This window comes from Eleginops maclovinus, chromosome 12, assembly GCF_036324505.1.
Source record: "Eleginops maclovinus isolate JMC-PN-2008 ecotype Puerto Natales chromosome 12, JC_Emac_rtc_rv5, whole genome shotgun sequence".
Taxonomy (NCBI): Eukaryota; Metazoa; Chordata; class Actinopteri; order Perciformes; family Eleginopidae; genus Eleginops; species Eleginops maclovinus.
Window position 1 is genome coordinate 13,013,793 of NC_086360.1, and position 12,987 is coordinate 13,026,779.

General features: G+C 38.4%; 1 protein-coding gene across 2 annotated transcripts; it reads left to right on the forward strand.

Moving 5' to 3' along the window:
* Positions 1-635: 635 nt before the first annotated feature.
* ap3s1 (adaptor related protein complex 3 subunit sigma 1) lies at positions 636-12,857 on the forward strand. Of its 2 annotated transcripts, XM_063897519.1 has the most exons (7): positions 636-963; positions 7,324-7,415; positions 8,125-8,236; positions 8,353-8,424; positions 8,556-8,663; positions 9,920-9,961; positions 12,028-12,857. In XM_063897519.1, exons 1-6 carry the CDS (start codon positions 895-897, stop codon positions 9,953-9,955), a joined length of 489 nt encoding a protein of 162 aa, XP_063753589.1. In that variant the 5' UTR covers positions 636-894; the 3' UTR covers positions 9,956-9,961; positions 12,028-12,857. The 2 variants fall into 2 exon arrangements, with proteins under 2 accessions (XP_063753589.1, XP_063753588.1); XM_063897518.1 differs by lacking the exon at positions 9,920-9,961 and having other exon boundaries at positions 642-963.
* The last annotated feature ends 130 nt before the right edge of the window (positions 12,858-12,987 follow it).

Sequence of the window (12,987 nt, forward strand, 5' to 3'; positions counted from 1 at the left end):
GATTTTTAATTGCTCCCAACATTTAAGCAAAGGTTCTATTTTTAGTTACTATTTCTTTTTTCTAAATGCTCTGTTTTGTTTTTATCTGCTCATGGTACTAATAACAGAACTGTAATTGACTGGCAAACCCTAATAATAAATAAAGAACACCTATCACCAACTAACTTTGTGACAAATAGAACATTAAATGCAATTAAAAAGGGATTGATTAATACAATTGGCATTACAATGAACAATATTAGAGAAAGCATACAAAGATGAACTTCCAAATGATACACTTTTGTGCAGGAAGAACAATATTCTTATAACACAACAGCAAGGCTAAAATATACAACATTAAAATATGTAAATGAATTATTAAAACTATTATTATTATTTTGATAAAATAAGTTATATTTTGTGGTCAAAACAAGTTGCCACTTTAAACTGAATAGCTAAAACAAGAGTTGATCCAATAAAAAAAGGACAGAACACAATAAAAACAAAACACTAAATCTTTGTCAAAACACATGAAATCTAGACACCATCGAACGAAATATGTTTTGGTACAATGCCACCCTGTGGATGATGTGAGTATGACTCTTAGAAATAAAAAACAAACTAATTTGCTCCTGCGGTGTGAAGCGCGGTTCGGCAGAGATTTGAGCCTTTTCGGCCGCTGTAGCAGGAGGAGGGCATGACTGGTCCATTGACGTGGAATATTTCCGTAAAGAGACGATGGAGGAGTAGCAGCGTGTAGCTCAAAATTCTATCCCGTATTAACCTTAAATCGAGACGGGATTTAGCCCTGAATCCCATTCGGACCTGGGTTCACGGCGGGAGTAAACAGACTAACAACAGTCTTTCCCAGACTGACCCTTTCTGTTCCCCACCTCCCTTAGCTCAGCTTCAACCATGATTAAAGCCATTTTAATATTCAACAACCATGGGAAACCGAGGCTTTCTAAATTCTACGAGCATTATGTGAGTAACATGTGATTTATTGACATATCGTATGGTTTGTAATAGGTTGTGGTGGGCGGAAGTGAATTATAAAATTAAAACTGCGGCTTTTAAATGACTTTGTTTAATGTTCTCTCAATGTAAACCAAGGCAGGTGTAGCTATATCTTTAAGATGCATTCATGATACATTTTTGCTAACTGTTTGAATGGCAAGGTGTGTGTAGCCTACTTTACAACCCCGGCCCTTGATATGCTGTTGTTTCAAAATGACCCGATCCTTAAACATGTCTGAATCATGCTGTCCTTTAAAAAAAATATGAATAATTAAACGTGTTCAAGCCGAAGCGAGGCTATCACGTTCCTGCCGAGCCTGTATAAACTGGATTGTACCCACTTCTCATGTTAAACCCCGTTGTTGGGGATGCACACATTGAATTTAGTTCGCTCTGTTTGTGTCACATGACTTTAATAACGCCCTTGTGAGTGTCCCGTGCTCACTGCTGCAGCCTGTCACTGGTTCAAATAGCTTTATCCACTCACTCGATCTGTAATATAATGTGACATTTACCTGCCAGCTTTGACAGGAAACCATGCAGGTAGCAACCAACAGCTTATGTAATATGCTTTGTTGTCTAGCTGTGTTGGCTTGTTTTCATAATTGGATTTTTATCTTAAGGTTGGCTACATGCCCCTTCTTTTATATAGGTGAAGCAATAGCAAAGCAACTTAGATCAAGACACTCAATGACTTGGCAGCTATATTTTTTGAGTCACTTTTCAAGCAAAAATGCTAAATGTCTGCAGGCACCCACTTATAAAATGTGAGGATTGAGGTCTCACAAACTTAGAACATTTACCTGTTGTACTTGTACTTTACTTCAATTTTGAAGTACATCCATCTCCTTATTTTTGACATCTTCTCCACTATATTAAGAGACCAATATTGATGTTTTTCTTATCTATTATTACATTTATCTTATAATATAACTCACTGGTTATTTTGCAAATATAGATGAGAAATAAAAAAAAAATCCACACATACATTATGATGTTATATCATAAGCTACCCAGCAGTATAAAGAGTTTTTCAGATTGCACCAAACCTGTACCAGCTGCAACATCAAAAGGATGACTTATGCTCAATTATAGTCCATTCAAATTATATATATTATTCAGAAAAAATCTGCTAAAGTACATTTTATATTTTGTTCTTTAAATTTGTCTTAATGCTTTTACTTTTACTTTTTTTCTGACATGTCAATAAAACTCTGACAATCTTTACAAACCACAAACATAACATAGCTAAGAGAAAAAAAGCAGCAATATCAGAGGCTGGAGCCATCAAGTTTTTGGAATTGCTGCTTACTTCAATCACTCAAACAGCTAATCAATAATTGAGAAATGGTTTCCGATCTAGGCTTTGGACAGCAGGTTGGCCAAACAAGACATCAAAATATGTCACCTTTGGCTCTAGGAAACCTTTCCTTAGATTTTATAGAGAACAAAAGACTCCCACAGTCTTTTGTTCTCATTGTTTACCCTTGGGATTCAGCCCTACGCACATGTTGGTCTACAGCTCTGAAAACTATCACTGGAAAACACAAAGCAAAAACACCATTGCTTCATTAAGGATGTCCATCCATCTATTTATTTAGAAGCAGATTTATGTATTCGTACTTCAGGAGAATACGTTGTATTTAATTAAAAGAAGGCCACGTAGACGCCATCTGTGTTATTAAATGGTGACGTGTCAGATTACTGGCCAGCAGGGTATACATCACACATGCAGTTTTAATAAGTTATGGTAATTCATTAGCTGGCAGTATTGTATGGGCTATAGTGGGTAATATAAAGACATTTAACACATACTGAGTGTGACAATATTAGCGCTCCACATCTTTGTGGAAACCACAGGGTTTAATCCTACTATTGAGTGTTCATAAACACTATATAACATTACATAGTATCATTGAGGAGGTGATTTAAAATCCAGTGATGATGTAGTTGTAAATATCTATACCACAGTTGTTATAATATAAAATGCATCTTAATAGGAGAAGTTATAATAGCTAACATGTACTTTATATTCATAAACACCTACCAATACCATACATCAGCTTACTACTACATCATAGTGTGTTATAAAGTTTAAGGGACAGTTTACAGTAAAGATTTTAGGGGTATAACTAGGGTTGGGTATCGTTTGAAATTTATCAATTCCGATTCCGATTCTGCTTATCGAATCCGGTTCTTATCGTTCCCCCGTTTCGATTCCAAAGTGGTAAAAAAAGAGGTCAAATGTTTAGATAACCAAAATATCTTTATTCTTTTAAGCGTGAACTGAACATTTCACAAACTGAATAGTATTTACTAAATGCATATAATACAAATGTGGACAACACAATGGAAAGCAGTAGCGGTTGAACCATTTATGGATAATAATGTTTTGAGCTGCATGTTGCATGTTTCTAGGAAACCTACTGACATAAATCATACAAGTCACATACAAGAAAAATAAAAGTCTGTCCGAGCAGCAATAGGGGCCAAATGCTAGAACTAAAGTGCATTCAGTGCACAGCACCTAGCTGCCTGCAACCAAATAAACAAAGTCATTAAAACAGAGGGTATGTTAAAAATGTATGCAACCCAACAGTTCTTGTTAAGAAAAGTCAGCATATCAGCCTTTTCTGGTAGTATGCGTGATCTTTCTGGGCAAATAGTGTCTCCAGCAGTGGATAAAACTCTCTCACTAGGGGTTGAGGAAGCCTGCACGCAAAAAATACGGAAAGGCCACCTCTGATAGCAAAGGATATGTAGTTCTTTTGTTCCACCACCAGGCAGCAGGGTCATCAGATGTCATGGTTGGTGGCATCTCTTGATACATCTTCAGCTCTCTGTCAGTCTGGTGCTGGATGGACATGGTGCGGTTTGATTAGATTTTTATCTTCAGGCTGTCTTCAGCGGCAAAAAGCTCCTCAAGGGGTGACATTATAGCCCTCTTGCAGGGAGGTGGCTGCTCCTCCTCTTCCTCACTCTCCTCTCCTTCTTCTTCCTCATCATTCTCTCTTTGTTGTCTTTTCTCCTCCTCTGACTGCATTATTACACCATCTTCACCACGGCCCTGTTCTGTTGGCTGTTCAGACTCAGTCAGCTTTCCTGCCATCATCTTCTCCTTGACCCGGTCCCAGACAGTGCTGTCGTCCACATGGTGTTTGAAACGAGGGTCTAATGCAGTGGCCTCTTCAAGAACGTTTCTGATGCCATCAGTCTGGTACCGCTTGGAAAGGTTTACCCAGACAGCCTGCTTAAGGTTGGACGCAAACACTGTGTCTCCCTTATCAAAAGTGAAATGCTTCTCAAGCTTTTGGAGAATTGGAAGGATCTGACCGCAAGTGGGGCTCTTTTCAGAAGAAACACAGAGTGTGGATGTTATAACACTCATCAGATGGATGAATTCCTCTGCCTTTCTGATATCGTCATCTGTCAGTCGAGCAAGTGGGTCGCTCTCCATTGGCTTTCTCTGACGCTGATCCAAGCTGGCTGCTTGAATTGCAGGATATTGCTCAAGGAATCATTCCAACATCGAGTAGAGGGAATTCCAACGAGTTCTCACATCAAAAATTAGGGAGTGTTGAGGCAGATCTATAACACAAACAAGACCACCAGATTTAGAAATGAGATTGTTTTTTATTTTAGTTTTAACAGTTTTAGTCCTAGTGTGTGTGTGTGTGTGTCTGTGTGTGTGTGTGTGTGTGTGTGTGTGTGTGTGTGTGTGTGTGTGTGTGTGTGTGTGTGTGTGTGTGTGTGTGTGTGTGTGTGTGTGTGTGTGTGTGTGTGTGTGTGTGTGTGTGTGTGTGTGTGTGTGTGTGTGTGTGTGGTGTGTGTTTAAATGCATTTTAAATGTGCATTGTTTGTTTTTGAGCCTTGTCAAATATACATTATATATATTGGTTTGTAGACAATAAAGTTATCTTGTCTTATCTATATAAGAAGATCCAGTTTTTATATGGTGTAGTTACATAAGACATACTAAGATTTATGTTATGTTACTTGCGTTGTGTTAACAAATCAAGACCTTCAAAATGTACATAATGCACTAATGAGCTGTGCTATAAAAGGGTCAAATTAAGTAAACTGAGGGATGCTTACTTAGGACTTGTTGCTTCTCCCGGAGCAGTCTTTCCCATGGATGAATGCTTCATCCAGACAACAACATCCCTGATCTTGGCTGTTCATTTTGCCACTGATGCCAGAGAATAGACACTTTGTGCCCCAAGATTGAGTGTGTGTGCAAAACAGCCTAGTTTTATGAAATGTAGCCTTTTTATGGGCACATCCATGTTCGCAGCGTTATCAATAGTGACCGCCACTATTTTATTGATTATGCCAAATTCCTGCAGAATTTCACCAATTTCTTCTTTTTGTCTCATCTTTCCCTCAATTATATAGTGTGCGGTCATTGTTAGGTAATGGTCTTGCAACATGCTTGTCCAGCCGTCGCTGGTTAAAGCAACTTTTCTTACACCACTTAGCTCAGATACAAAGTTTGATTTTTCCACCTCATACCAGGCAGGAATCAACTCATTGGTTAAGCTATCTCTGGAGGGAGGCGTGTACTTCGGATTTAGGGCCTTGGTCATTTCTGTGCAAAAAACGATTCAACATAAGAGTATCTGTTATTGTATAAGTACCCGACAATCCCACAAACATTTTTTTAAAATTAACCTTGCATACCGAAATGACGGAGATTCGACCACAGAGAAGGGATGAAGCCCTTTTACTACAAATGCCGTTACCGCTCTGTGACACTCCTCCGTTTTTTCTTTGGTCAGCTTTCCTTTCAATGCTAAAGAGAACGGTGTGTCGCGGTCAGCTCTACCTGTCTCTACTGGACATAGCGGGGTGCTACTAGTGCTAGCTGTTGATAGCATATACTCGGGCTCGGAGACCGCAAGACATCAGAGACGGTACATTCTTTGATATCGATGTCGTGCTGTCGTAAATGTTTGCTCAAATTCCTAGTGCAACCTGACGAACAGCTGATTAACTTCCCACAGGCATTGCACTGTGCCTTGTCGTTGTCTTTTTTAGCGCAGTGAAGCCACACTTTGGAGCGCTTACCGCGTTCCATCTTTGATAGTGTTGTTGTGACTGGGCCATGCTGCATGCTGGTATCACACGTTGCATTGATGCATGAAGTAGTCACGTTAAGTATACAGGTCCTGTCAGATAGCCTACGTCCGTGCATATATGTAGCCTTTCTTTGTAATACTAACGGGTTACCGCGTTTAAGAACCGTTAAGCGGAACCAAAATGATATTTTTTTATGGGTACCCGGTACCCAGCATTTTGTTATAGGTTCTCATTTGGAACCGAGTTTCGGTTCCCAACTGTAGGTATAACAAGAGAGGTATAACATGTAACAAAGTGGGGATGTTGTGCTTGTAAATGTGTCTTAACAATTAGGCCACCTGTATGCCCATCAATTAAATATAATCTCTCCCACAATGACATCAGGGAAGTTGGATGTCACTACTAATAATATCTTGCCAAGACTTAGAGGAAATGTGTGGGTTCAGTGAAAAGTGTTGATAGTCCTTTATGAAGCTTAACACCGGAAGCATCTATTTTACAGCTGCATTGTTCTACTGTGAGCACTGTATGCCTGCTTGTCCCATGCAACAAGTCACATGACCAATACAGTCTTCTAGCCAGCTGCGTAGTAGACGGCCTTTCCTCTCCTTCTGCTCACTGAACTGTTGCACCCCGAGAGGACATTAGCACCAAGGGTGTTAGAGCTCCACACCACAAGATTAACCATGCACCAACTCCTTTTGCTTTAAGATTTAAAGGTTTTATAGTCCCATATGCTCAGTACCATGTGTTTTGCATGTTTTTTTCATGCTTTCTTTTGGTCCTTGAGTGTTTATTTTACTTTTTACTTTTTATCAACTAAAAGAAACCTTAAAAACTGGATGAAAATTGAATCTGGTTTTTGTTGCAAGGGACTTTGGACCCCTATAAGGTCAGGAAAACTAAACCTTATAATAAGGTATATAATATAAAACATAAAAATGCCCAAGGATATTTGCGGTTTTACAGAATCCATTAGCAGATAATAAGATGAGCCTGCCTTGGTTCAGTTTGTGCAATGACATCAGTGAATGCATAGCCTGTGGGCACTAGGGTACATTTAGATTTGACAGGAGGATGGTTAGTATAACAATCATGTTTTTTCACTCAAACAAATACATTCATTCAAGAAAAGAGAGGGAACCATTATTTTACGGCCAACTCTGGAAGCAATTTAGTGCACAAACAACGCATTATTTACAGCCATTTCTTTATTTAACAATCTCTGATTTCTCTTTCCTCCTGCAGAATGAAGACATAGAGCAACAGATCATCAGGGAAACCTTCCACTTGGTCTCGAAAAGAGACGAGAACGTCTGTAATTTCCTTGAAGGTGGAATGTAAGCATGCAGTGTGAGAACAGTAACAGTAGATAAGCATGTGACTGTCTGATTGGGAGTGGAAGTTAATACTCAAGTATGCATTCTTTCTCATGCAGCACCGCAGGAATTAATTTCAAAGTGCTTTACGAATGATGAAAAGCAAAAATAACAGTGTTTGTTTAAAGTTGATTTATCATTCATGATGGAGGAATCAGCAAGGTGTCGTTTTACCTTGGGAAACTTCACTGCTCAAGCTAAATATTGCACATTTAGCCTGTCTGTTGCTTTAAATACTACCAGGAACTTGTGTTTGTTAACCATTTACAGAACTGATTAGTATTATCACAAACACTTAAAATCCCTTTATTCACCTCTCCCCTCTGGTTTTTAAACAGGATTAGGGGGGATACAACATTTGTGGCTTAAACCCTTTTAGTGCGTTAACACAGTCACTGAGGTCTTATCAAACCCAGTGACAGACTAGATAAGCATTAACTTTCATATCTTGTCTTGTTAATATATTATATGTCCTATCTTTATATATGTGACTCATGACTAAAAACATCCTGTTGTTTTTCTTCCAATGTTTGCACCACATTTTTGCACCACATTATGACACCGTCAAATATCTTGTGTAAATGTTCTCTAGTCAGGTATTGATGTGATGATCAGGGAATTCACTCAGGACAGGTATTGGTGTGATGCTTCTCTATCCTGTGTGTTTTAGGTTGATTGGAGGATCAGACTACAAACTGATCTACAGACACTACGCTACGCTCTACTTTGTCTTCTGTGTGGACTCCTCAGAGAGTGAACTAGGAATTTTAGACTTAATCCAGGTAAAGGCCCAGGAAACCACAGCACAGTAATAACATCTATTTCAATGTGCTTTCAGTGTCTTTATTGATATATTTTTGTGTTACAATCAATTTCATTATATTATTTGTATTTCCAGGTATTTGTGGAAACGCTGGACAAATGCTTTGAGAATGTCTGTGAGCTTGACTTAATTTTCCATGTCGACAAGGTAGGACATTTGTCTTTATGATGTTAACTATTTATAATACAGCTTACATCAAACCACTTTATATTGTGTGCTGTGACAAGCATCAAATCCCCGACTCTGGGATTAAAATGTTCACATATTCTTTTTCTCAGGTCCACAACATTCTGGCGGAGATGGTGATGGGCGGGATGGTCCTGGAGACCAACATGAACGAAATCATCATGCAGGTGGACGCCCAGAACAAGATGGAGAAGTCTGAGGTAAGCCAAGTCATTTCCGTCTGCTGTATGTATGACGTGACCCTCCCTCCTTTACTCTCTGGCTATGGTATACAGTATGCAGGCATGTGTGTATGCTGCACCCTGCATGCTTCTCTCCTGTGACCTTGTGGATGCTCCCTTCCTATTCTTAAGTGTTTCTGCTTTTTCGGCTCTCCTCTCGCTGCTTCACCACTCTCAGCACAGGTCAAGACTCAACATATCCTCTCGTGTATTCCTCAGTATTAAATACAGAATCACATCCATCACCTTTCTCATTATTACGGAGACTTAACTGTATGATTGTCAAAAACATCATTTGACATTTATTCATGGAAACAAGCTGGTTGTAGGCAGTGTTCTCCTATTGTTGTAGATTGTATTTATTGCAGGAAATGCTTTTCCAATGTTTTGTTACATCAATGTAAGTCAGTGTCCTTGCTTCGATATGCGTTCTTTGCAAGGACATTGCTTTGCTTCCCATACAGCTTCTGCTAGCAGATAAACATTCATTTGTTTGAATCAGAATGACAGCCAGAGACAATTTCATGAAGTCATTTCTGTTTTGCATAATGTGAACTTAGACTCTGATAGACCTAAAAGTTAACTGCACCAATGATTTGGCCTTGTTTTTAAATTTCTTCCAATGCATAGCAATTATGTCTAAACATCAAGGCAACCATTTTGTGCTGACACAACCTGTTTACACAACAAAGTGAAGGGTAACATTGTAGGTTATTTTAACTGACTGACATTAATTGCGTGCGATAACATTTGAATTCTGACTTATAATCTGTCCTGCATTGTGTGCTTCTAACCACAGAATCTTCTTTTTGATCGATGTTCTGTAAGCAGTCTTTTACTGTTCTATGATCATCAGAGCTGCTCTGTCCCTCCCTCTTGGACCTACCCTAGACCGCAGTGTGAGCACGCTCAGGCTTTAATTTAAAATGACATTGTCCATTTTTAGGGCAGTGTCTGGAGAACAAAGAAGGAGCTGTTCTCCCCCAGACTGGCTAAGACTGATTACTTGGCATTAGGGTTTTTTCATTAAACTGTCTTTAATGAATATTTTTTTTTCTATATCTCATTGTGGGAAAAGCTTGAGATCAATATTGTCTTTAAAGATGTGGTCTATGATAGGTCCTATCACTTTTTCCTGTGGAGATAAACTGTAATTACTTTAATCTGCTTTAACATTCCTCATTCCTCTTTTTCCTGACCCTGTCTAGTTCTTTCCATCTTCTCTCTCTTTACAGACGTTTATCTTTCAGTCTACAAGGCAGGACAGGTAGACACAGGTACTGCTAAATTTACAACAAAGTACTTTAACCTTAACTGAAGTTTACTCTCCCGTTCCCCTGAGTCTCACCTTACGGCCCTCCATGTTATAGCAAACTGACGTCACTAACATACAGTAGGAATCTTTTATGGCAGACCCAAAAATGTTACCACTGGTGAATGAACAAGGGGTAGACTACATACTGAAAAACAATATAATGCAATCATATACAATAGATTGTTTTAGAATACTTTTTAAAGTTGCACTGCTCTCTGGAATATCACTTTTGAAGGTGCAGTTTGTGGCTGTGAATAACACGTATTGTCATCCTAGAGAGGTTACATCACTTTGTATTTTTAGATGTTTCTTAAACAGCATTGAAAGTCCATTTTCTTAAATGATCTTCTGAATTTATTAACACAGCTTTATAACAAATTCATAACTACCTGTAACTACATATTTACCTTACAAACAATAGAGGGTATTAAATTACTAATTCTCTTGGCATAAAAACAAATATTAACCACGGATCTAATTTTTCCTATATAGTCTCACCCTCTAAGCGACACAAGTTTACCATGAACCAACAATAAAAACTAGATTTCCCTTTTTGTTACACTTGATATTTTTCCATGTTATTTTCTCCAGTATTCCTCACAGACAGAAGATTGGGTGCAGCTTGAGCCTTTAAAAATGCTCTCTGGCATACATAGAGCAGAGAATCAAGCCATTGTCCTGTGTTTCGCAGCTGGTGTTACTATTTCTGTACAAATTAGTCACACAGCGTTTGATTAACAACCCACTATCATGGACTTGCACAGTACGTTTCTTGGCTTCTGTGTGAGGAAAACATATCTGGAGTCTGACTCCTGAATACTGAACCTATGTGCTGGATCAGCATTCCTCTTGGTTAACGGTACAGTCATCTTTCCTTCGCACACAAGTCTCCTCGATTCTTGGCAGAGGAAGGAATGCCCCATAAGACAAACGGTCCATTGAAATCACCTTGTGAAAATAAGTGAAGTGGATAAATCTAAATTCCAGACATGCTTTCTTTTTGTGTCATATCACCAAGTGATTTACGATGTGTTCCTAACAGAGGTACTGAGAACATACAGTTCTCTGTGGTTTGAGCCATTTGGTCATTTTTGGGTCCGTCTGTTAAAGATTCAGATGGGAGATCTCTAACTGCAGTGATTCTCAAATGCCTGCTCACACTTGAGACGAAAATATAAAATCATTCACCCTCCACAGATGTTTTTAATAGCTCTAAAAAACTAAACCATCTTGGTGCTTAAAACTGCCCAATTGCTCAGTTTTACTTTGAGATTCATTGTGTTAGAGTGTAGCTCCCTCTTTTGTCCCTGAAAATAGATTTCCCATTGTAGTTTATTAGGCTTAAAACCTCCTCATGTCATCAGAATGTAACACTAACATTCTAGCAACTCTATTCACAAAAATGTATTTAGATAGTTAAAGTTGTACAGTCTTGGCAAAAAATATTTCATCCCACTGGAAGTAGAGCACCACCTGTAGTATTGTTATGGTTAATATCATGTTGATACATGTTCTATACATACCTATCTATCCAAACATCATTTCCGTCTTCATATCCAAATCCATTTTTTCTGCTTTACCCAATTCTCTCCTTGCCTTTGTACCCTTCTCGGTCCTCAAGAGTCCGGTGGGTTCACTTTCCAAGCTCTGCTGCCTTTTGTCCATTTGATGAATGTCCAGAAATGATCAGTAAATCCAAATTAGGGAATGGTTTAGTACAGTGTGTCCTCACAGTGGATTCATAATTGGCTCTGGTTGTGATGCAAATCATTTTAGAACCAAATAATGCATGTGCATATGAAGCTATGAAGGCATCTGAATGTACATTTGCACATAATGTCTGTCTTAGTAGCCGTCAGTGCTTTTGCATTTTGTCACGGTTGACTGTTTTAGTACTCTGTTTAGCACAGTGTGTCTGTGTGTGTATGTTCAATGTTCACTGTTCAATGTGCTGTTGTGTGCAGCAAGTGTTAAAATGTACTGATTTCTATCTTTTCAACCCTCCATGTGTGTGTTTTATGTGTATAGGCCGGTATTGCAGGAGCACCTGCTCGTGCCGTATCAGCTGTAAAGAACATGAACCTCCCGGAAATGCCCAGAAACATCAACATTGGTGACATCAGCATAAAAGTGCCAAATTTACCCTCCTTCAAATAGTGACTGCGCGTTCCTGAAGCTGCAGATGTCAGCCAAGGTTTACCGTGATGCAATCTGTTTACCAAAACCTCAAATTGCTAACTTTTATCAAAACTTTCCATTTTGAAGGTACTGTGTTATTTGACACTCCTTGTTTGTGTGTTCTCTTTTTGTTTTTCCTGTTAAAGAAAAAAATGTTTTGTGTCTTTTTTTCTGTTGGAAGGAAAAATGAAGTATTTATTTATTTGTGGTACATTCCTTCTGCCTCGCTGGAGGTTGGCCCTTAAAGATCAGCTGCTACAGTACAGATCTGTGTCAGTTGGTAACTGAAATTATTTCACTGACTCAAGTGTTTACTTAGAAGAGAACATGTGGCCACAGGTATTGAAGTTTTGGTAAAGGCGTTTTGGTTTGGTCTTGCCAGACCAGAGAAATCAACCAATAGAGGAAAGGGCATGAAACTATTTCCAATACCAAATTGGAACAGGTCTGCTACAGTATTGAAAGTCATAAATATTTAAAATCATTGCAAAGAATATTATTATATTACAGTTATTCTATGTAAAAGAAATATGGATATATATGTTGAATTTATTTTCTCTTTTCTTATCTGTATGCAAAACCTTTTTAAATGATTTATCATGTCTATTGATCTTAATTTTATTCTGTGCATGACTTTATTTTTCTCTTCTTTTTCAACATAATAAACTGTCGAAACCCAACCTTTGAGTTTGCCTTATTTTATCATTACTATAACCTTAAATTGTCAATTTGTATTTAATACAGTACTTTATCACTACTGTAGGTGCAGCATTTCATTATATCAATATCCTGTGTTGATCAACTTGAATG